Source organism: Protobothrops mucrosquamatus, unplaced genomic scaffold (assembly GCF_001527695.2).
Source record: "Protobothrops mucrosquamatus isolate PMUCROS unplaced genomic scaffold, P.Mucros_1.0 scaffold_155, whole genome shotgun sequence".
In the NCBI taxonomy this organism is placed as follows: domain Eukaryota; kingdom Metazoa; phylum Chordata; class Lepidosauria; order Squamata; family Viperidae; genus Protobothrops; species Protobothrops mucrosquamatus.
In genome coordinates this window covers 583,362-603,975 of record NW_015386231.1, presented here as the reverse complement: position 1 = coordinate 603,975, position 20,614 = coordinate 583,362, and the positions used below count along the sequence as shown (strand labels likewise).

The 20,614-nt window shown below is 42.8% G+C and overlaps 1 protein-coding gene across 1 annotated transcript; it reads right to left on the bottom strand.

The window, feature by feature from the left end:
* Positions 1–727: 727 nt before the first annotated feature.
* Positions 728–16,197, bottom strand: CDK4 (cyclin dependent kinase 4). The gene is made up of 7 exons (XM_015820554.1): positions 15,955–16,197; positions 13,604–13,739; positions 13,313–13,480; positions 11,658–11,767; positions 3,626–3,676; positions 2,742–2,877; positions 728–1,606 (listed from the first exon to the last, which is right to left on the bottom strand). The coding sequence occupies exons 1-7, from the start codon at positions 16,170–16,172 to the stop codon at positions 1,514–1,516; spliced, it is 912 nt and encodes a 303-aa protein (XP_015676040.1). The 5' UTR covers positions 16,173–16,197; the 3' UTR covers positions 728–1,513.
* Between the last annotated feature and the right edge of the window lie 4,417 nt (positions 16,198–20,614).

Sequence of the window (20,614 nt, the reverse complement as noted above, 5' to 3'; positions counted from 1 at the left end):
TTCCTCAGGCCCTTTCCTAGAAGTCCTTTCAAAGCTTTAAGAATTGAATTAGGGGTTGTTGTTGTTTTTAAAGAAAGAGGTGCACCTCACCATGGCTATCTTCCCTGTCCAACAGGAGAAAGAGTTGGCTTTTTCACCCTTTTCCAAGATATTAAGGCAAATCTGTATGTTGACAAGAGCTTCTACCACATCTAACATATTTCCTAAAGGAGATTTGGTAGAATTACATCAAGTTCGTAAGACCAAGAGCGAAAGGGCAAAGTAGCCCCCAAGAAGAAAGGGAGATGTGAAAAGAAAAAAAGAGAGAACTATGTAATAGAAAGTAAAATATGTAATGAAAGGGAGAAGGAAAGAGGGAAGAGAAAAGGAAAAGAAAATGGGAAAGGGAAGGAACTTGGGGAAGGGAAGGGAAAGGGAGAGGAAAGGAAAAGGCACTAAGCAAAGCTCAAGAATGTTCCAGAGAGGCTATTGCAGAGTCAGATTGTCAGGAACCTCATTAACAGATCAGGCAAGGGACGGGACTCACAATAACTCTTCTTAGCTTTCGGAAGATTCTGAAAAATCAGTACACATCGTAGAACACACAACGTAAAGCATCAGATTTCCAATTTGAAAAGCAATATGACTTTCTCTTCCTGAAAGCCCTTTCAGGTGTAGATGAATCAACACTTGAGCAACCCAACCCAGATAACCATTCACCAAACTAATCACAACACGAGACAACTTCAGGTGACAAGAAAAGGGAAAGACCAAACTATACTTGCCTGGACCTCACCCATATCCTTTATTGAAACGTTATCATTTTTAGAAGCCTTTTAAAAATGTTTCACATTAATATTTGGAATCAAACAAATGGAGAATATCTCTCATCTGGACGTGTTCCTCATGCCGACACAGCCAACAGCATAGGTCTGTCCTGACCAGTGTCTTGGCAATTAAAAGAAAAAGAATTGTGAAGACTTATACAAAAATAATCTTCTGCTCCCATTTTTGTGGAGCTCGGCAACATGCTAAGGCAAGGCTTTAGTGTCAAACTGTTAGCCACAGGAATGTGATAAGGCAGCAGTATTATTACGTGTAAACTGTTATAAAATTTTTATTAGAGGAAAAAGGGGCTATCCAAGAGAGACCTTTGGCAAAGAACCCATAGACAGATGACCGAGATGCCTCAAACCAGGCTGTCCCAAATACAACGGACCTCCAAGAACGCCAATGGAGATCAACCCAGGAATAAAGAATGCGCATTGCATGATGACAGAGAGATGCCACTATAAAGTCCTAACATTTTCAGGGTGGGAAAGGATTTCAGTGGTGCATTTCCTGCAACATGGCCCTGTCTGTTTTCATGCATGTTGTCAAAAGCTTCGTCCTTCCCACCCCTTCAATCCTAGCACAGCCAGGACAGCTTGGGGAGTAGTCTGAGTGTATCCACTTGATGGGGTTCAGGTTATACGCATATTCACAAAGTCTTTTGTACAGTCTCTTCCCCCATGCTTAGGGATTCGCTGGGGTGCTACCCTTCACCTGCGTTCTTGTCCTGAAAGTACTGATGATGCAATGCTTGGAAGGCAGATATACGCTTCAGTGGATTGAATGTCAGCATTTCCTAGAGAGGCACAGAAAAGGAAACCCATTATATAGATCTCATAAAAACAGATGTGCACGTACCCGTGTTTCCCCCCAAATAAGACTGGGTCTTATATTAATTTTTGCTCCAAAAGACACATTAGGGCTTATTTTCCAGTTAGGGCTTATATTTGGGGAAATACGGTACTAAAAGCATCTGTCTGGCTGAGGATCTTAACATGAGGCTTATTTTGGGGATGGTGCTTATATTACGAGTGTCCTGAAAAATCATGCTAGGGCTTATTTTCCAGTTGGGTCTTATTTTGGAGGAAATACGGTACTAAATGCGTCCATCTGGCTGATGATCTTAACGGCTTATTTTGGGGGTGGGCTTGTATTACGGCTTATTTTGGGGGTGGGCTTATATTACGAGTGTCCTGAAAAATCATGCTAGGGCTTATTTTCTAGTTGGGTCTTATTCTGGAGGAAATACGGTACTAAGTACGTCCATATGGCTGACGATCTTAACGGGGCTTATTTTGGGGGTGGGGCTTATATTATGAGGGTCCTGAAAAATCATGCTATGGCTTATTTTCCGGTTGGGTCTTATTTTGGGGGAAACACGGTATATCCAGCATTACAGTTGTGTTCCAAATCTCTCCCGAGCAAGACTCACAAGGGAGGATCTGAAGGCAAGCAAACCAAGAACTGGAGTTGGCTCCAACTTCAGCAGTTCTCAGTATCTATAGCCTAGATCTCTGGTGTGCCTCTTAAAACTTGAAATCAGGGCTTACTCTGAAAGTACCGCCTCACGCTATTCTATGATTAATGTTGAATTCACATAGTGCATTATTCAGATGCCAGCTGTAGTTGTCACCAGCAGCATGACTGGATGAAAATTAAGCCGCTCCTGGTTATCTAACACTGAGTCACCCACTCTCACTGCCTCTTCGCTGCCGAAAGACAAATGCCAAGAAGATGGGGTGCAAAGAACCAAGGACTTGGTGACTACTCATTGTAAGTTACCTAGATAGGAAATCTCTCCTTTGCTCCCTGTTTCCATCCTCAGAATAATACCAAGCCTCAGGCTCTCAATGATCATTCTATTCCCAATTCTCAACTCCAAATTTTTGCTCTCGTTTGCGTTGTTACTAGTCTGGTATCTTGGAACGTACCAACAGCAGCTGAACTCCCAGGATCTCAATTTCTGGCACAAAGTTCTCCACTGGTTGTGGAGAGCGAGCAGCAAAGGCACAGCGTGGTAGAGAAACATCCAAAGGCCAATCTTCCTCTGAAGGGAGACCAATCAGGCTGAAGGAAAGAAGAGGGAGAAGGGGGGGAACATGAGCTAAATCCAACTCAGATTGGTTTCAAGGCAATGGGGCAAGCCTATTACGCACTGCAACTCCGAAGGCTTCCCAACCACAGCACCAATCTTCAAATTACATGAATGAATGGTTTCTCGTCTTGTAATCGTTGTTCTAATTCAGGGGTTTCCAGAGCTTGTAAGTGCAGGACAAGATTAACCCCCCCCCCCTAAATAATACTTCCCCCTGACTAGCATGAGGGTCATGCAATCTAACTGAAATCAAGCACAACTAACCATTAAATATCAACAATAAAATGGATGAGTTTGCATAGATTCTCACCATCTTTTTAGCACATGAAATGGAAATCTGTGTTCTCCAGATATTGTTCAACTACAATTCCCAGCATCCTCCATGAGAGGTTGCGTCCCTTGAATGTTACAATCCAGCAATGTCCCTGCTTTAACTCTCAACAAAAGCCAATGGCCAAACCCCTGTTACCTCTGGCCATTTGCTCAATTAGAAAGATCAACAAAATAAGATCTTGCAGCTATAATGGGGCCCTTCTGCTTTCCCTGGCTCACAAAACCCAACTCACAAACCTTTGCTCTGCATCCTTATATAGAGCAGAGTCAGTCACGCTACCTCAAGTCATGTTGAGCAAAACCAAGGCTCTAAATAAGAAACTTCCTCTTTGTGATGATTTACTGACCCACAACCTTTGGCATATTATAAGAAAAGTTGAGACTCACTCAAAGATCTTGCCCAGTTGGTCAGCTTCTGATTTGCCACAGAAGAGAGGTCTAGAAAGAAGACAAAAGGGAAATTGTGATCATGGCAGTAGATGACCATTCACAAATTCTGTCTCTCTTAAACTCCTTTCTCATTCTCTCCAGATATCAAAACACTCAGGTCAAACATGGGGCTTGGTTAATGTTGTATTATTCAGGGGGAATAGGAAGAGTCCATCACAGGGTTAACTATTTCAGGGCAGCTGTGATTCAATACATGGAGCTGAGAGGAGTAATAATTAAAAAGGCTTAACAGAGACAGGCTTTGAATTATCTGAAGATAATGTAGGAGTGAAGCCAGACAACTGGAATTAGCAAGCAATGGCAATTAGAGAAGGCCTGGCCACAGATGGGAGATGAGTGTACCTATTGATGGAGCATATAGATAAGGATACATTATGCAGGAAATCCCAAGTCTTCATCAGATTGCCCAAACTAGTATTCCCGATTCATTAGTATCCAAGATTCCATCAAACACTGCAAGCTTCATGAATCACAGACAGCTTTTTGCCAAATTTCTAATTCTCGGCCAATGAAATGTTGAGTTTTAAGAAATGTATAAAAGATCTAGGAAAACACTTCATGAATCATTAGATGTTACCTCCTCTCCCAAATGAGAACAGTAGTTTTAGACAGGTCTTGTATAAGGTGCAATACCCCTTCAATCGGCTACTACAAAGCTATATTCATAATCAATGGAATCAGCTTCTTTAATTAAAAAGACAGATGACTGACAACTGTAACTAGCTTCAGAACTAATACCGGATTGACTACAGTGTCTAAAGACCACACAGCTTAGAAAGAAAATAAGAGAACTACGCAAAAAAGATGCTGTACTGAAAAAAAGCTTGAAAGAAACTGATAAATCCTAGACCAGATGTATCCAATCAGCAGTCTGCAGGTCACATGCACCCTTGGACAGCTAGCAATGTGACCCAACAGGATCATACACCTTTTAACATTATATGATTTATATATATATAAACTACTACATATTATATACTTTATATGTAGCCCAAGACAATTCCTCTTCACTCAGTGTGCCCGAGGCAAGCCAAAAGGTTGGACATCCATGTCCTAGACCAGGGGTAGCAACCTTGGCTCTTTTATGACTTGTAGACTTCAACTCCCAGAGGCTGGCTCAGGAATTCTGGGAGTTGAAGTCCATGAGTCATAAAAGAGCCAAGGTTGCCTACCCCTGTTCTAGACCAATGATTCTCAACCTTTCCTTTACCAAGGACCCCCTTTAAATACCTTTTGTGGCCATGGGCCCCCAAGACCGTAACATTTCTTCAAGCCTTCACAGACCCCCTGTGATGACATTGTTGGCCCCCTCCCAGTGGTCTGTTTGAGAACCACTGTCCTAGAACAGTTTGAGAACCACTGTCCTAGACCAGTGATGGCGAACCTTTTAGAGACTGAGTGCCCAAAATCTGCCCCGCACCCACTCCGCCTCCCGCCCTGCCTGCTCCGCCTGCCCACAGGGCCACGCACCACCTCAATGGCCCGCTGTAGCAGATCGCCCAGGCAGCACTGCAGCGCCACGGCAGCCACACCCTCCGCCCACACCCTGCAGCATCATCTGCACGCTATGGGGCGCAAGGGCAGAGTCTTGTCCCTGCTGCCCGGCTATGTCCTTGGCTGCGCTACTCCATGCAGGCCGCACCTGAGGGCGACTCTCCTCCAGGGGGGCTGCTGGAGAGGAGGGGGCCACGGGGGGAGGCGGGGCTGGGGCGATGGTACGCGTGCCCACAGAGAGGGCTCCGAGTGCCGCCTCTGGCACGCATGCCATAGGTTCGCCACCACTGTCCCAGACCATCCGATAGCCAGAATTTATGCTAAGCACCTGGCATTCTATGTAGAAAAGGGAAGCTTGGACATTCAGCATGGCTGACCAAAGCCACAAAGCACAATTGGCTTTCACTGATAAGCCCCATGCCACATTCCCTTCCTTTCCTACAATTGTATGCCAAGGGACCAGCTAAGAAAGAGCTCTTGCAGATAACCTATGAAAGCTGGTGAGCAATATTTTTTTTTGCATCCACCTTCTATTATGTTACTCCCTCTGCTGGCTTTGAGCAGGCAGAACAGCTGAACATTGCTGAGATGCTTCCAAAAGAAGTAATTAAGACTCCAAAGGATAAGGCTACTCGGGTATTCTATGCAACACGAGGGTCAGCCACTGTACTGTACACAACGTTTACCGCACGTTTAGTAAATCTACAGCAGCAAGAACTGGGAGATCAAAAGAAGTGAAAGCCTTAAAGGAAAAGTTACGGGAAAATAAAGAAGAGATTGGGAAATGTAAGTGATCCCCCGTTGCTGCAGCCATGAAAAGCTATCAAAACAGAAAATCAGCAGATGCAAACACAATTACATAGTTGCAAAACAGGAAAACCAAACATCAGCAAGAATGGAGCTAAATTTAGTCTGGCAGTCCAAATTTTAAACTTGAAAAAGGTTTCAGCTACTACCGGTCTAAGGATATAATGAAAGAAGAATGGAGTAGAAAAGATTACAAAGTTACATGTATGGGAATAGGAGGTTCTCAACTGCTGTCCCTGATGGGCCCCTTTATATATTGAACCCCAACATCAATCACGATATAACAACGCTACTTGAAGCGACACATTTGGAGGACAGTAGCGGAATGATAGCTGCTCCATTGTTCATTATAAATACTTTAAGGGAATGATGAGCCCGTTTGAGTTGCTAAGGCACCAAGGTATAAAACCAAGAGACTCCAGAGTTTTAGTCTTGCTTTAGGCATGAAAGCCAGCCGGGTGACTTTGGGCCAGTCATTGTCTCTCTGGCCAGCCCATTTCACGGTTGTTGTGAAGAAAATAGGAGGAGGAAAGCATATTAGGTATGTTGCCACCCTGGCTAATTTATAAAAAATAATAAAGGTGAGAGATAGGTAGGTAGGTAAGCAGGCAGGTAGGTATAGAAAGATGAAAGATGATAAGATAGATAGATAGATAGATAGATAGATAGATAGATAGATAGATAGATAGATAGATAGATAGATAGATAGATAGATAGATAGGCAGGCAGGCAGGCAGGCAGGCAGGCAGGCAGGCAGGCAGGCAGGCAGGCAGGCAGGCAGGACTGCACTGCATGAGGAAAAATAAAATTAATTCTCAACATCAGCTTCTACCAGTAATGATGAAGAAATGTACTGCAGTCATTTCCCTGCCAACTTATTCGAATAATCAATATAGCCAATATTTTGCAGAGATCATTCTGGAAGGGTCTAAGCTCAAGATACTTCCCAAATGATCAGGACTGACCATTTCACACCAAAACCAGGGTTTTTTTTACACTCAGGTAAGGGCGTCTCAATCTGCAGATAGTTCAGATTTGAAACTCACCACATCCTTGGTATGAAAGTAACGATCAAGAAAATAATATGTTAGAAAATAAATGCATTAAATATAAATTTCATCATGACAGAAGTACCCAACTGCCTTTTGAGCAGATATAAAATCTCTTTCTTGATTTAGTAGAGCAAGAACTGATGGAAAGCGGGCACTGAATAAAACTAAACCCAAACCTTCTAAAGAGCACAATTGCTAAATAACACAAGATCAGGCAACACTACTCTGCGGCCAATCAGAGAAAACATTGTGGATGTAATGTTTCTAGTTCTGCTGGAAATTACATGGACCTCGACAGATTCATCATATCAACGATAAAAGGCTATACCGGTAATCCCTGGGTTACAACTACTCGTTCAGTGACTGTTTAAAGTTACAATGTCAACATCCATTTGCCCAGCAACACTAAATAGTCTCATCCACCTACCCGTCTGGCATGCAAGCCGTCTAAGGCGGAGGTCCTCAACCTTGGCCATTTTATGACTTGTGGACTTCAACTCCCAGAATTCCTCAGCCAGCTGGCTGAGGAATTCTGGGAGTTGAAGTCCACAAATCGTAAAGTGGGCAAGCTTGGAGACCACTGGTCTAAGGCAACACTTGTGCCAGGTACTTGAAAATTCCCGCCAGCTTTCCCATTGACATTACTTTTTGGAAACCAGAAGTCAGAAATCATGATCAATGAGTTCCTCACTTAACGTCACACAATTCCCACTTAACGGTAAACCAGGATTAACATCGCTAAGCGATGTAGTCACACGTCATGCTTTATGACCATAATAATGCTTGGTAACCAAAATTCCGATCCCAATAACCATCACTGAGGAATATCTGTAAGTATACACCAGTGTTTCTCAACCTTGACAATTTTAAGGCATGTGGACTTCAACTCCCAGAACTCCACAGCCAGCATTGCTGGCTGTGGAATTCTGGGAGTTGAAGTCCACATGCCTTAAAATTGTCAAGGTTGAGAAACACTGGTATACACGCTTACTGATTATAAACTTTCTGACAATGAAAAGTATTCAAATTATAAATGCTGAATAGATTTCATTTTCAGCTGGATGTAAGAAAACAAATGTCCTGCTTTTCTAAGAATGAGGATAGTGCCGCCTCCTCTGGATAAGTAGACTTACAAAAGAGAAATGTATTTTGAATTTGCTTGATCTAGTTATTCTTTGGAAAATTATGTTAATATGACCATTTTAGATTGTCAGAAAAAAGGGGCTTTCCATTTTCTTTATAATGAAGTTTCAATCAAAAACAAATCATAACCAATGAGAAACTAGAAAATGATCTATATTATGTATTTTCTTTATATTGGAATGGACTTAAATCAGACAGAAACACTGGAATCCTTCTGTAAAAGTATGATTTAGTTAACTATCATTTACATAAAATTATGTATCTGTCTCTTTCACATCCACTCCACATCCCAGAGGGTGGGAACCTATACAATATTCCCATATCCCTTTGTCTAGTTCAAAGTATAGTTTGTGTTTAATCCTTGTAAGCTGCCTAAAATCAACATTGGATATTTATTTATTCATTCAATTTCAATTACCCATCTCAGTAAATGACTCTGGGTGGCTTACAATTCAGAATATATACCGAGTTTCCCTGAAAATAAGACCGGGTTTTCTTTATATTTTTTTGGACCAAAAGACTCATTAGGGCTTATTTTCGGGGGATGTCTTATTTTGCGGCCGGCCGCCCACTCCATCCCATCTGGTCGCAACAGGGCAGGATAATCCGCATCCCATCTTGTTGCTTGCGGCCGCAATGGGGCAGGAGAGCACACATTGAACTGGTGCCACCGTCACGAAGTGAGGCGAGGCAGGTGGGGGAGGCCCTGCGGCACTCTGCCTGCTCCCCGTTCGCTGCCTGTATTGTATGGTTTCAATGGCAGCAGCTCTGGAGGCCGATGGTAGGCTCTCTGCATCATCCTTGGGCTGGTAGTTTTGGCCACCGTCCCCCTTTGCGGCTCTGCCTACACAGCCACGGGGAAGTTGGTAGCTGGAGTCACGGTAGCGAGGTCTTCGGAGTGCCCCGCAGCCAGCCCTGGTATAGCTCTCCCGTGGCTGTGTGGGCAGAACCACGAAGGGGACCAGTGGCCGAAACTGCCAGCCCAGGGACAGTGCAGAGAGCCTACCACTGGCCACCAGAGCTGCCATCATTGAAACCATACAGTACAAGCGGTGAATGAGGAGCAGGCAGCACGAGATGGTGCTGCAGAATCCAAGTGGCAGGCGATGAACAGGGAGGAGGCAAAGCAACGCAGAGACGCAGGACTCAAGCGGCAGGTGGAGGAGGCGGCTGCCAGACAAGTTATCTACAGGGTGGGGCCAGCGGGCACCAAAGAAAGCCCTTCCAGCTTTTACGATCTGTGAACTTCAACTCCCAGGATTCTTGAGCCAGCATGGGAGTTGAAGTTTACAGATGGTAAAAGGACCATAGTTCCCCACCCGAGGTATACCATTAAGATTTATATCAACACGCAACAGAAGTATTTTAGTTTTGCATTTTGATTATGTTTTAGTGTATTTTTTAAAAATTAACTGCATAGGAAAAACAAAGAACAATACTATATAAAAAAAAGCTTACAAAGACACAAAAACATACAGGACAAATGTTCACAGACTTTTAGTTCTTGAAAAGGACCAAGTAATATACTGACACAGAATATGCATACTGAAAAGGGAGGGGGGAGATCTGCCCCATTTACTTCCTGATTTAGTGTCTCTGTTCTGTCAGGTTATATTCTCTTGATTCTGACAGGAACAGAAGATTCTAACAGCTTCCTAAAAAAGCCAATATACGATGACATAAAGACCATCTTGTGAATCCACAAACTGAATAGTGGAATAACTTCACTGTATTGTTTGCATGTTAAGAATAGTATAAGAAGTATAGTTTCTTCAAAAGAGACCCACACTGTATATTATCTATCTACTAACATGTGGAAACTGTCAGAGAGACAGCTATTTTGGTAACAATGCTTTCCGAAATGCCTCAGAATAAGGCAGGGGCTGCTCACATGTGGTAAAACAGATACATTGGTTTAATTTTAAGAACATGAAAATTGGGCTACACGACATTTGGGGGTGCATTTTTCTAAGTCTCAAGAATGGACTAGTATTATATCGTGTCTATATTTTATATCTCCAGAGAGATGCTGTCTGAAAGTAAAGGAGAATATCCCAACTGTAGAATTTTGGACATCTGCTGTGTTTCACAAAATACACCCCACCCCCCCTCAATAAAAACCCTTAGCATCCAAAGATGTAAATAATACCGTCTGTTGCAAAATCAGCTAAGAACTTTTTCAGTTTAAGTGGCAGTGAACTGAAGATTGTTGGATGAAATCCAGTAATGAACTATTCATGTGGTACGTGCCTCAAAGGAAGCCTGTCTGTTGGCTACACTCTTGAATCTGCCAGAAGAAATTTATGGGAGGAAATTATATAACTAGTGAGAAATACACTCCCAAGTTATGTATACCTGATTGGGCAATCCTGGTTTGGAAACATGGTTCAAATAATCAGGTCCAGTTGGATTCCAGAGCAAACCTTAAATATATCACAACCTATAGAAATAATGGCCAGGCATTGTGTGATGCATTGTGTGATGCAAATGAAGGCAGCAGTACTTTAACTCACCTAACAATGGGAAAAAAACTGGCGGAACCCTGCTTAATTAAAATGGGATTTTTGAAAATTTGAACGTTTTCCCCTCACTCCAGCTGGAACGTTTTTTTAACCTCCACAGTGCAAGGCAGTGAAGTGATTATGCACGTGAATCTGCGTGACTTGTGATTATTTTTTTTTGGGTTAACTAATACTCAAACTTAAGTTACATGCATGATGATTTCAAAACAGCACGTGGTGCATTTAGTCTTGGTAAGTCTCCCTAATCCTATCTTCTCTTGAAAGGGGAGCCTAAGGAGAGCAAGAGGAGGTCACTGGCTCCTCCCTGTCAATCCTTAACCTGAAAGATAAGCAAGGCAGAATTCTGGCAGGCCAAGCCTTAATCTATTGTTTCCCAGCTGTGCTGCTGGCTGTGGTCACGTGCTGGCAAAAAGTATATTCACCAATACTGATCTGACACAAGGACAGCAAAGGAGGCAGACGGTGAGTCTCCTTTGAAGACAGAACATGCCTGGGTCAACCCTTGCCTGGCTGCCCGCCTCTTTCCCAGCCATCCTTTATCCCCTCTGTATCAATCCTTCCCTCTTTATTTCAAATTACCCTAAGGCTGTGGAAAAAAAAAAGGAAGCGAAGCATTTAACCTCTGCAAATGCCAACCCCCACCAAAGGCTTACACAAGCAAACACAGAAAACTCATTCCTACCCAGACTGTAAACGTCTATAATGGCATTCTGAGGAAACTCCATCTCGTGAAATATTTTTTTAAAAAAGTAGAAAAAGCAAGACTCAAAATTGGGGAGAAGGGGGGCTGCACGAAAGTTAAGACTATTGCAGGCATGATGGGGACCCTATACGACTGCTCCGACACAATCTGAAATCAGCTAACTGAAGCTCTGCCACAATCCCAACGATTTGTTTTCCCCACATGGAAGGAAAAGTCCTCCTTCCTCTTCCTTCCCCTCAACCGCTTACTTCCTTCGGAACATCTCTGCAAAGATACATCCCACACTCCATAAGTCCACAGGAGTAGCATAAGTTGACTGGAGCAGCACTTCTGGAGCACGATACCAAAGGGTGACCACCTGGACGAGAGGAGAATACAAGAAGCATGAAGATGGAGAAAAGCCACAGAGGGAGAACTCAAGCTCCATGCGGGAGATTGAGGCTAAGTTCCATAAGAAACGTTCTGATGTTTTCTCTTATTTCCTGGGCTTCCATCTGTCACAATTCCTCCTCAGTCTGAACTACCCATTTTCCCATTCCTATCAAGACATCTGAGCATCTAGTTTTGTTTGGAAATAATATCGTTAATATTGAATGTAGATCTGCAGCTACATATTAGGGGGCACAAGGCTACTTTCCATTACACCTACCAAGACCACACAGGTTATGGAATACCCCTTCTCCACTGTCAACAGTAAAACCAGCAACAGAGTAGTCCCTTCCTATTAGCTGCAAAGATCTCTAGAGGTAGAAATAACTACCTGCTATTCTCTAGGCCAGGGCTTTTCAACCAGTGGTACGGGTACCACCTGTGGTACATTGGCACTTAGCAGGTGGTACGTGACCATCCCAGAAAAGTGGTAGTGGGGGAGGGGAATGAGCTGAACTGGTGGCAGCACAGGACAAGCCTGAGCTAGAGATGGCTGGAGCTACAGGGCTGTCAGGCCTCAGCAGAAGCACCAGGATCAGTGCCGCTTTCCAGCTGATCGGCGCTTCTTCGGGGCTGTCAGGGCTCAGTGGAAGCACCAGGATCAGTGTCAGGCTCCAGCTGGAGCCCGGCGCTGAACCTGGCGCTTCTGCTGAGCCCAGAAGAAGCGTCGATCAGTTGGAATGTTGCAGCATCTCCAGGATCTTGTGATTTACATTCAGATGCTTGGCAACTGATTCATATTTATCATGGTCACAGTGTTCCAGGGTCATGTGAAGTGACCAAAACCTGCTGCAACCACCCAGCAGACGGGGAGAATAAAAACCAACCTCCGCCCCTGCTGCCAATCCTCAACAGAAATGCTCACAACAATGAAAACCTCGGACAGGAGGAAGAACGTCGCCGGGTGGGCAGGTAGGTGTCTTGCTCGGCTGTGGCTTGGGGGGGCACTTTTTTCAGTGCCATTGTAACTTCGAACATTCACTAAGCGAACTGTTGTAAGTCAAGGACTACCTGTACTTCATCACTTTTTTCTTTTTTTTTTTTTGGGTCATTAAGTTTTTGACACCTTGCTAGGCGACTGGTGGTACTCGGATATTGTCATATTCTAAAAATGGTACAATGGGTGAAAAGGTTGAAAAGCCCTGATCTAGGCGTTATAACCCAGCAGCCCCCAACCTTTTGGGCACCAGGGATCAGTTCTGTGGAGGGCAGTTTTTCTGGGTCCCGGGGGGGTGTGTGGTTTTGCATGCACAGAAGGACCTTCGCTCTCTTGCACAGCCTGGTTCCTGGTGGTCTGCAGCCCAGGAGTTTGGGACCCCTGTTACAACATAACAGTCTGGGATTCTAGTAGATGGAAGTCTATAACATTGGGATAGAATTAGCTGATTTACTCCTGTCTTCATGAAGGTCCCAACTTGGCTATGCTAGTGGAAACAGGCCTTTTTGTTTCTCGTAAGATCTGGACAGCACTCACCAATGGTGTCAGGGCCATCTGGCAGCTGTAGATACGGGCCAGTCCAAAGTCAGCCAGCTTGACTTGACCAGAGCTGGTCACCAGGATATTCTCTGGCTTAAGGTCACGATGAACAATGCAATTCGAATGTAAGAAATCCAAGCCGCTCAAGAACTGACGCATCATGTCCTGGAGGTGAGAGGTAGAAGAACATGTGACATCAACAGCTCTGCTTAGGATTGCTTGTATTCTTACCAATCTGGAGGTCAGCCCAGAATAAGAGTACTGGACATCAATCTAAGATTGATTTACCTTTATTACTTCTGAGGGTAAGCCAGGAGGCGGTGTTTTTTCCAAATAGGCTTTCAGGTCCTGATCTACATGCTCAAAGACCAGAGTCACTTTGGTTTCTCGTTCAGTCCGTGTAGTTGTGCAAACATCCATTAGTCTAAAGAGGAATGAAGGAAGAGACACTCAGCAAATGTTCCACTACTGCCAAGAAAGATGGAGACTGGTGAAAGAAATTAAGAGAACATCTTAAATCAAAAGGATTCTTGAATAGAATTTCGCTGATCCTGAATTACGTCCAGGCACATCTAATGTCCTGAATAATGAGACAGGCTGGAAACCTCACAGCTTGCAAGAAATAGTACAGGTCTCTACATAATAGATTTAATCTATTGAGCTCTTAAGAGTCCGTGCCATCTGCCCTGTACGCTTTTTTCTTTGTCTCACTAGCCTACCAAGATACTTCTATTCCAGTCTCAAGATCCTCCTATAAAAAATGCATTGATATACCCCTTCCCCCAATCTCTTCACTCCCACCCCATGTTTATCTCCCATTCTAACTCTCAGTTCACCCAGTTTCTGCCGTGAGTCATCCTTAAGACAAATACTGACCATGTTGTAAATTATCAATAGAGCCAAGGCCTCTGCTCTGCCTTTGTCAACACAAAAGCAGAGAACCAAGTAGAAAAAAAACCAGACTCTGAGCCCCCCAGATTCTCCTACACCCAATATCAGATCTTATTTGCTAAGGATGATCTTTTATAATCAGCAGTCTTCTCTAATCTGGCTCTCCATATACATTAGATCTGCATTAGATTATGATCAGTCTCCTGTTGCCCAGACACTGCACTGTAAAGGCTATGCTGCATCTTTCGGTGAAAGATCTAACCAAGTTATAGCCCATGCCCTTAATTGGCCTGCTCCACACAACAAAGGCAGTTGAAAGTGCCCATTGTTATTGGAGCAGGGCCTGGAAGAAAGAATGGAGACGAGACCAAATAAGTCAAGAACTATAATCGGAGACAAATTATTCTAAAATAGCTCTCACAAATTTAGATCACCCGCTGTACACAAAGTCATAGATAGCTTCAGATTAGGCTCAGTCTGATACAGTGATCCAATTAACATGGCTTGTAAATCATGGTTGAAAGTTTAGCATAATTTATAAACCTATGGAAATTGTGGTTTATTCAATAAATCGGTTTGACAAGCCATGCCTTAGTTGGCTACCATCCAAACTCCCATATTCCTAGTGCTAACTACTGCATATACCTGAAGAGAGCTACTACCTTCTCCACAAGTAGTTATGGCAATTATCAATATGCTCAGTCCTCTTTCAGATTGTGATTATCCTAACTGAGCTAGGAAATGCAGCAGCACTGTGCTCTAGATAGACAGCTAAAAGGCCAACCCATACTTATCACACTATCAGCTTAGTCACACATAGATTTTCCTTCCAGTGTTTCTTAGATTGTGTGATCCCACTCTTCAAATCAGCTTTCCCCAACCAGGAACATTTCTTTCTGTGTACAAAGGCCACACTGAGCAAAGACTGTCAAAGCGGTAGTTCCACCTGTTACAATCCAATCTAGGCCACCAGTTTCCAGATCTAATCCAAATCACTTAAAAGAGGCACTGAATGTGGAAAATTGCTCCAATTGAAGACAGCCCCCATTTCCCGATTCTCAAACATTACAAACTAAACTCAAGCAGCAATAAGGCAGACTGCTGAATAAATTTAAAGCACTGAATTCCTCGCGTACTCCTTCTATTCAGCCCTCGATGTGAACCAAGTCTGGTCCTGTCTTTATCTCAACTCTATAATCAACTCTATAATCCCAACACAGGTGGAACAAAAAGATCATTGAAGAAAAGCTTTCCAGTGAATTACACTTTATTTACAAAATCAGTTCAAAGTCTGCGTAGAGATAATAGTTTCCGGTCCCCTTGTATTAATTTACTTAAATGATGATTGAGTTAACATAAACTTCTGTTCTTTTGCATACATGGGAACATTAACTGAACTGTCCATAGACTGGGCTTTATGACTATATTATTCCATTTAAGCCCAATTACACACACACACACACACGTTCTGTGTATGTGTGCATATACATGTTGACTTGATGGCACATTGTATCCTCAGATGAAATCTACAAAGGCTTATACCACAGCAATATATTTGCACTATTTGTATTTGCAAAATATCTACTATTAACTCTGCAAAAATACAGAACGTGCCATTTGAGCCATATCTTTACACAATTAACTCTCAAAAGGCTGCAGTTCCAGGTTCCCAGTCCTGCACCAGCTGCAAATCTATCAACCCTTAAACCCCACCCTGGAAGGCTTGTAGTTACAGATGAGGCCCTCACCTCACAATGTTGGGGTGGTCAAGGTGCTCCAAACGTTTCAGCAGGGCCACCTCTCGGACTGTTGACAGAGGGAGTCCATTCTCACTGTTCTGCACCCGTACATTCTTGAGAGCCACAAATTTGCCACTCTGCAAGTCCCGGGCCTTGAAGACGGTGCCATAAGCTCCAATACCAATTTCAGCCACAGGCTCATATTGTTCTTGCACGCCCATGGCCATCCTGGCAATCCCTTGCTGGAGTCACTGAAGTTCTAAAAAAGCAAGGAAGAAGAGAAAGACTACATCTAGTCTACCTCTTCTTATAGCAAACTCCACGAGTACCCCAAGGACAATCATTTCGTTTTTAAACAAAGCAGTTTATTCCTCTTACGACAGTGTTTCTCAACCTCAGCAATTTTTAAGATGTGTGGCCTTCAACTCTTCAGAATTCTAAGCTGGCTGGGGAATTCTGCGAGTTGAGGTCCACACATCTTAAAAGTTGCTGAGGTCGACAAACACTGCCCAAGATTCCACAGCATTCTTTTCTGTCCCCCAGTTTCTTTCCGCACTTCACTAGACTATACACCTCTAAGGGAGGATCTTGATTATTCTGATAACAAAATGGATTTGGAACTCTTTCCATCTGCATTCAAGTGGGTAGTGGATCTGTTTCAGCCGACAGTGCTAGCAGATTTAGATATAACAAGATGTAAACAATTTGTGATGCTTTTAATGTTGAAGCAGAAGAGGGAATTTCAGCAGGTGCTGTTTTGCTCAATCTTGCATGAAAATTGGCACCTTGGGGGATACCTCCTTCTAACAGCACTGCTAGGGATATAAATCAATAGGAGGAGGAAGACATAACTCGAGAGCCTGAGAGTACTTGCTAGGCTTCCCACATAGGCCCAGATGATTCAGGATACTCACCCATTCAGTCCTTTTATTTGCAATGGCATGACTGGGGTGTACTCCATTAAATAATGTTACTATTTTGACCGAACCAAGTTGCCGTAAGTGTGTACCTTCCACATGTTCACTTGGCAACAGGGGAGAAAGAAAAAAATCCTAAACTTTTATCTACACATCTTCAGTAAAGTGGCTACACAGGTACTAAGTGAACATAAACAGAGCAGTAACACTTTCTGTATATACATAGAACTATACAGTATATGTAGAGATTGTACTCAGCAATTATTCCGAAAGGTTAACGCAGCCATGTAAGCTTAGCTTAGCTAGGCTTCTCCAACTCCCTTTTGTCCTCCACGCAGATCCTGAGTAGGCACATTAATATTGTCTAAAAAGAGCAGCTGTATCATAATTACAATTGGAGGAGGTGGAGAGCTGGCCTTTCCTCACATTCTAATAATGGGGTAAAAAGAGATCAATTGCACAGGGCAGATTTCAAGGCACTGAATCATATGTAAGTTGCTCTATTTTACACAGATCGGTCCTCCTTTATCGCACGAAGGTAGCAATACAATAAAAAATCACGCTCACTTTATCTTTCAAGCAGCCAATTTGCTAGCCTGTATCGACCACTGCTTTGCCCAAACTCTCCATGGCCATTTCTCTGAGCCACAGATGGCGGTGTTTTTTTTTTTAACTCTTATCGCAAACAATCTCCACGTGTCCCCGAACAGCACTAAAAAAACTTTTCCCACACCCAAAGCAAAAGCTGCTCAGCAGCAAACGAGGCAGCGAGGCCCGACATATTTCAGTTTCCTTAAAGGAAGAATGGGGGGGGGGGGNTAGTAGTAGTAAAGTTGGAAGGGACCTTGAAGGTCATCTAGTCCAACCCCCTGCTCAGGCAGGAAACCCTATACCATTTCGGACAAATGGCTGTCCAGTCTCTTCTTAAAAACTTCCAGTGTTGGAGCATTCACCCCTTCTGGAGGCAGGTTGTTCCACGGGTTAGTTGTTCTAACTGTCAGGAAGTTTCTCCTTAGTTCTAGATTGCTTCTCTCCTTGATTAGTTTCCACCAGTTGCTTCTTGTCCTGCCTTCAGGCGCTTTGGAAAATAGCTTGACTCCCTCTTCTTTATGGCAACCCCTGAGATATTGGAACACTGCTATCATGTCCCCCCTGGTCCTTCTCTTCATTAAACTAGACATACCCAATTCCAGCAGCCGTTCCTTATATGCTTTAGCCTCCAGTCCCCTAATCCTCAACTTACAACCACAATTGAGCCCAACATTTATGTTGCTAAGTGAGACATTTGTTAAGTGAGCTTTGGCCCATTTTTTACAGCTTTTCTCGCCACGTTTCTTGAGTGAATCACTGCAGTTCTCTAAATTAGTAGCCCGGTGGTTAAGTGAATCTGGCTTCTCCATGGACTTGGCTTGCCAGAAGGGTCCCCAGACAGCATCACATGACCCCTGGACTCTGTAACCATCTTAAACGTGAGTCAGTTGTCAAGCATCCAGATGTAAATCGTGTGACTATGGAGAAGCTGCAACGGTCATAAATGTGAAAAATGGTCATAAGTTACTTTTTCAGTGATGTTGTAACTTTGAACGGTCACTAAATTAACTGTTGTAAGTCCTAGACTACCTGTATATGGTAAAGAGAGTAAAAGTAAAGTATTTTCTTGAATCCAGAATAATTTCTGGTGATTATATATATGGGCATACCCGTATTATGGTGGCAAAACAGTGGTTTGCCATTGTTGCCTTTGGTTGATTTCTTTTTTTAAAAAAAATTCAGATTAGGCTACAGCCCTGGAATATCTTGGTGGTTTCTTTCAAATTTCAATCAGATTCTAGATTAGGCAATTTAAGTTTTCTTTCAGGATCAGCTAGGCCTTTCCATCTGAGTGGACAGTGAAAGTTGAATCTCAATTCCACCCATAATTGCTTTCAGTTAGCTTGCCACATAACATCGATAGTTGGGGAAACCAATGCACGCATCTTCCCAATCCGCTCACAAAGCACCATTGGGCATCGTGGAGAGTTTATCCTGAGCCACTGCAAAAAGTTCCAGTGGTTTTCCATAGTGGTGATAGCAAAGAGAGGCTTTTGCAGAACTTCTACCGTAGCTCCTCCTGGGTCAGGATCAAAATGCAAATACCAAAATACAAGGAAATGATGCATTTCAAATCCATTTAAAAAAACCTATTAAATTAGAGGGAAATGATAGTGAACTTAAGAGGTCTCTAAAGGAAGGACTTGCTAAAGCCACAGTTAACACAGGCAGATTTGGGGTAACAAGACTGTTCCTTGAGTCTGGTCTCACATGGGAATGAGTCAGTGGGTGGAACTAAATGCCTCTGCCTCTTCAGGCCTTACTCAGCTGAAAATGTGACCGTGAATATAAGGTTGTTTTCCTCTTGTCTCAATTTACTTTTGAAAGTGTCCCTCTGAGGTAATGTGTCTTAGTTAAAAGATATAATTCTTATTTCTACTGAAGGAAACATTTAAATCCTTCAATCATATTAAATAAAAGTTTCTCTTTATTGTATATATTACAAGAATTACAAGAATATAAAAGACTGTTCCTCCATCTCCATGAAGGTAAAACCTGTTACATTTGATGCCCAGCAGGAGCATAATTAGTATCACAACTTGATAATACTATAATTAAATCATTCCAAGCTTAACGAGCTAGGACCTGACTCAATCATACAACAATTTACTCATAATAGGAATGCTTTCACCGTTTCATGCACATTTGAAGTGCTTACTTAAGCAGGCTTTTAAGAGAAAGTTCCGGAATCAAGACAGATAAGGTCCTACCTTCAAATCTGAAATCTTTTTAAACACAATGTGACTCATTTTAATTAAGTCCATATATCAGATTTCATTCCTTTTTCTTTTGGGAAAAAAGACATTCAGTGAATTGCTTGTATAGAACAGGATTAATCATTTTATTCTTTAAATGCCTAGATTTCAGAGGTAGACAATGCCTCTTTAAAATCTTTTTTCTTTCTTTCAATAGAGCTGAAAGGGGAGGAATAACTAATTGGGACTGAGAGAAGAGCTGAGATAATTGATAGGTTAGACCTGTGGAATGTGAATTGGTTCCTAGATTATATAGAAAGGAGTTACACATTATATGACGTGGAGGAAAGCATTAAGGTTATTTTGATTGTGACAAATCATAGAATATATGGTAAGGGGTGTTGGGTAGGCTGTTGCAGGAGAAGACTAAAAATCTATTGTTGGTCTCCACCTCTAGCCCAGATATCCCACTGCTGGGTCAAAGTGGGAGACCCTGGCCTCAAGTCTTAATAGGGAACACCAGGTATGTGCAACACGACTGCATTTATCCACGATTTGAGCATGGATGAGCAAACAGTATGTGTTTAGGTGAATTCATCACCTTTATATGAAATTTCAATGTATTTTATAAAACATTTTCTATGTCGGATTAACCCTAACTATAAACTCAACTGTTCCAATGAGCAGATATACATTTTTTACCCTGAAGGAAGGAAAATCTTTTTTTATTCCTACACACCTGTTTTGCAATTACTGCTCTGCTTACGTTTCCAGATACAATTTGAAGTGTTGGTTTTAACCCACAGTACTGTATAAAGTCCTATATGATTTGGCAGTAGGATACATAGAAGACGGTCTTGCTTGTCCAGAAACGGCCCACTCAATTCATCCAGTGCAGACTTGATGAACATCTTTTAAGGGCCCCCCAGTTAGGTGAGCTGAAAGGGGCCTGATCCTTGTGGGCAG

Coding starts and splice junctions, on each gene's coding strand:
- CDK4 (XM_015820554.1), bottom strand. CDS start 16,172: ATGGCCATGGGCGTGCAAGAACAATATGAGCCTGTGGCTGAAATTGGT. Junction 13,740..15,954: donor GACCACCCCAACATTGTGAG/GTGAGGGCCTCA, acceptor ATTCCTCTTTAG/ACTAATGGATGTTTGCACAA. Junction 13,481..13,603: donor TACCCTCAGAAGTAATAAAG/GTAAATCAATCT, acceptor TCTCACCTCCAG/GACATGATGCGTCAGTTCTT.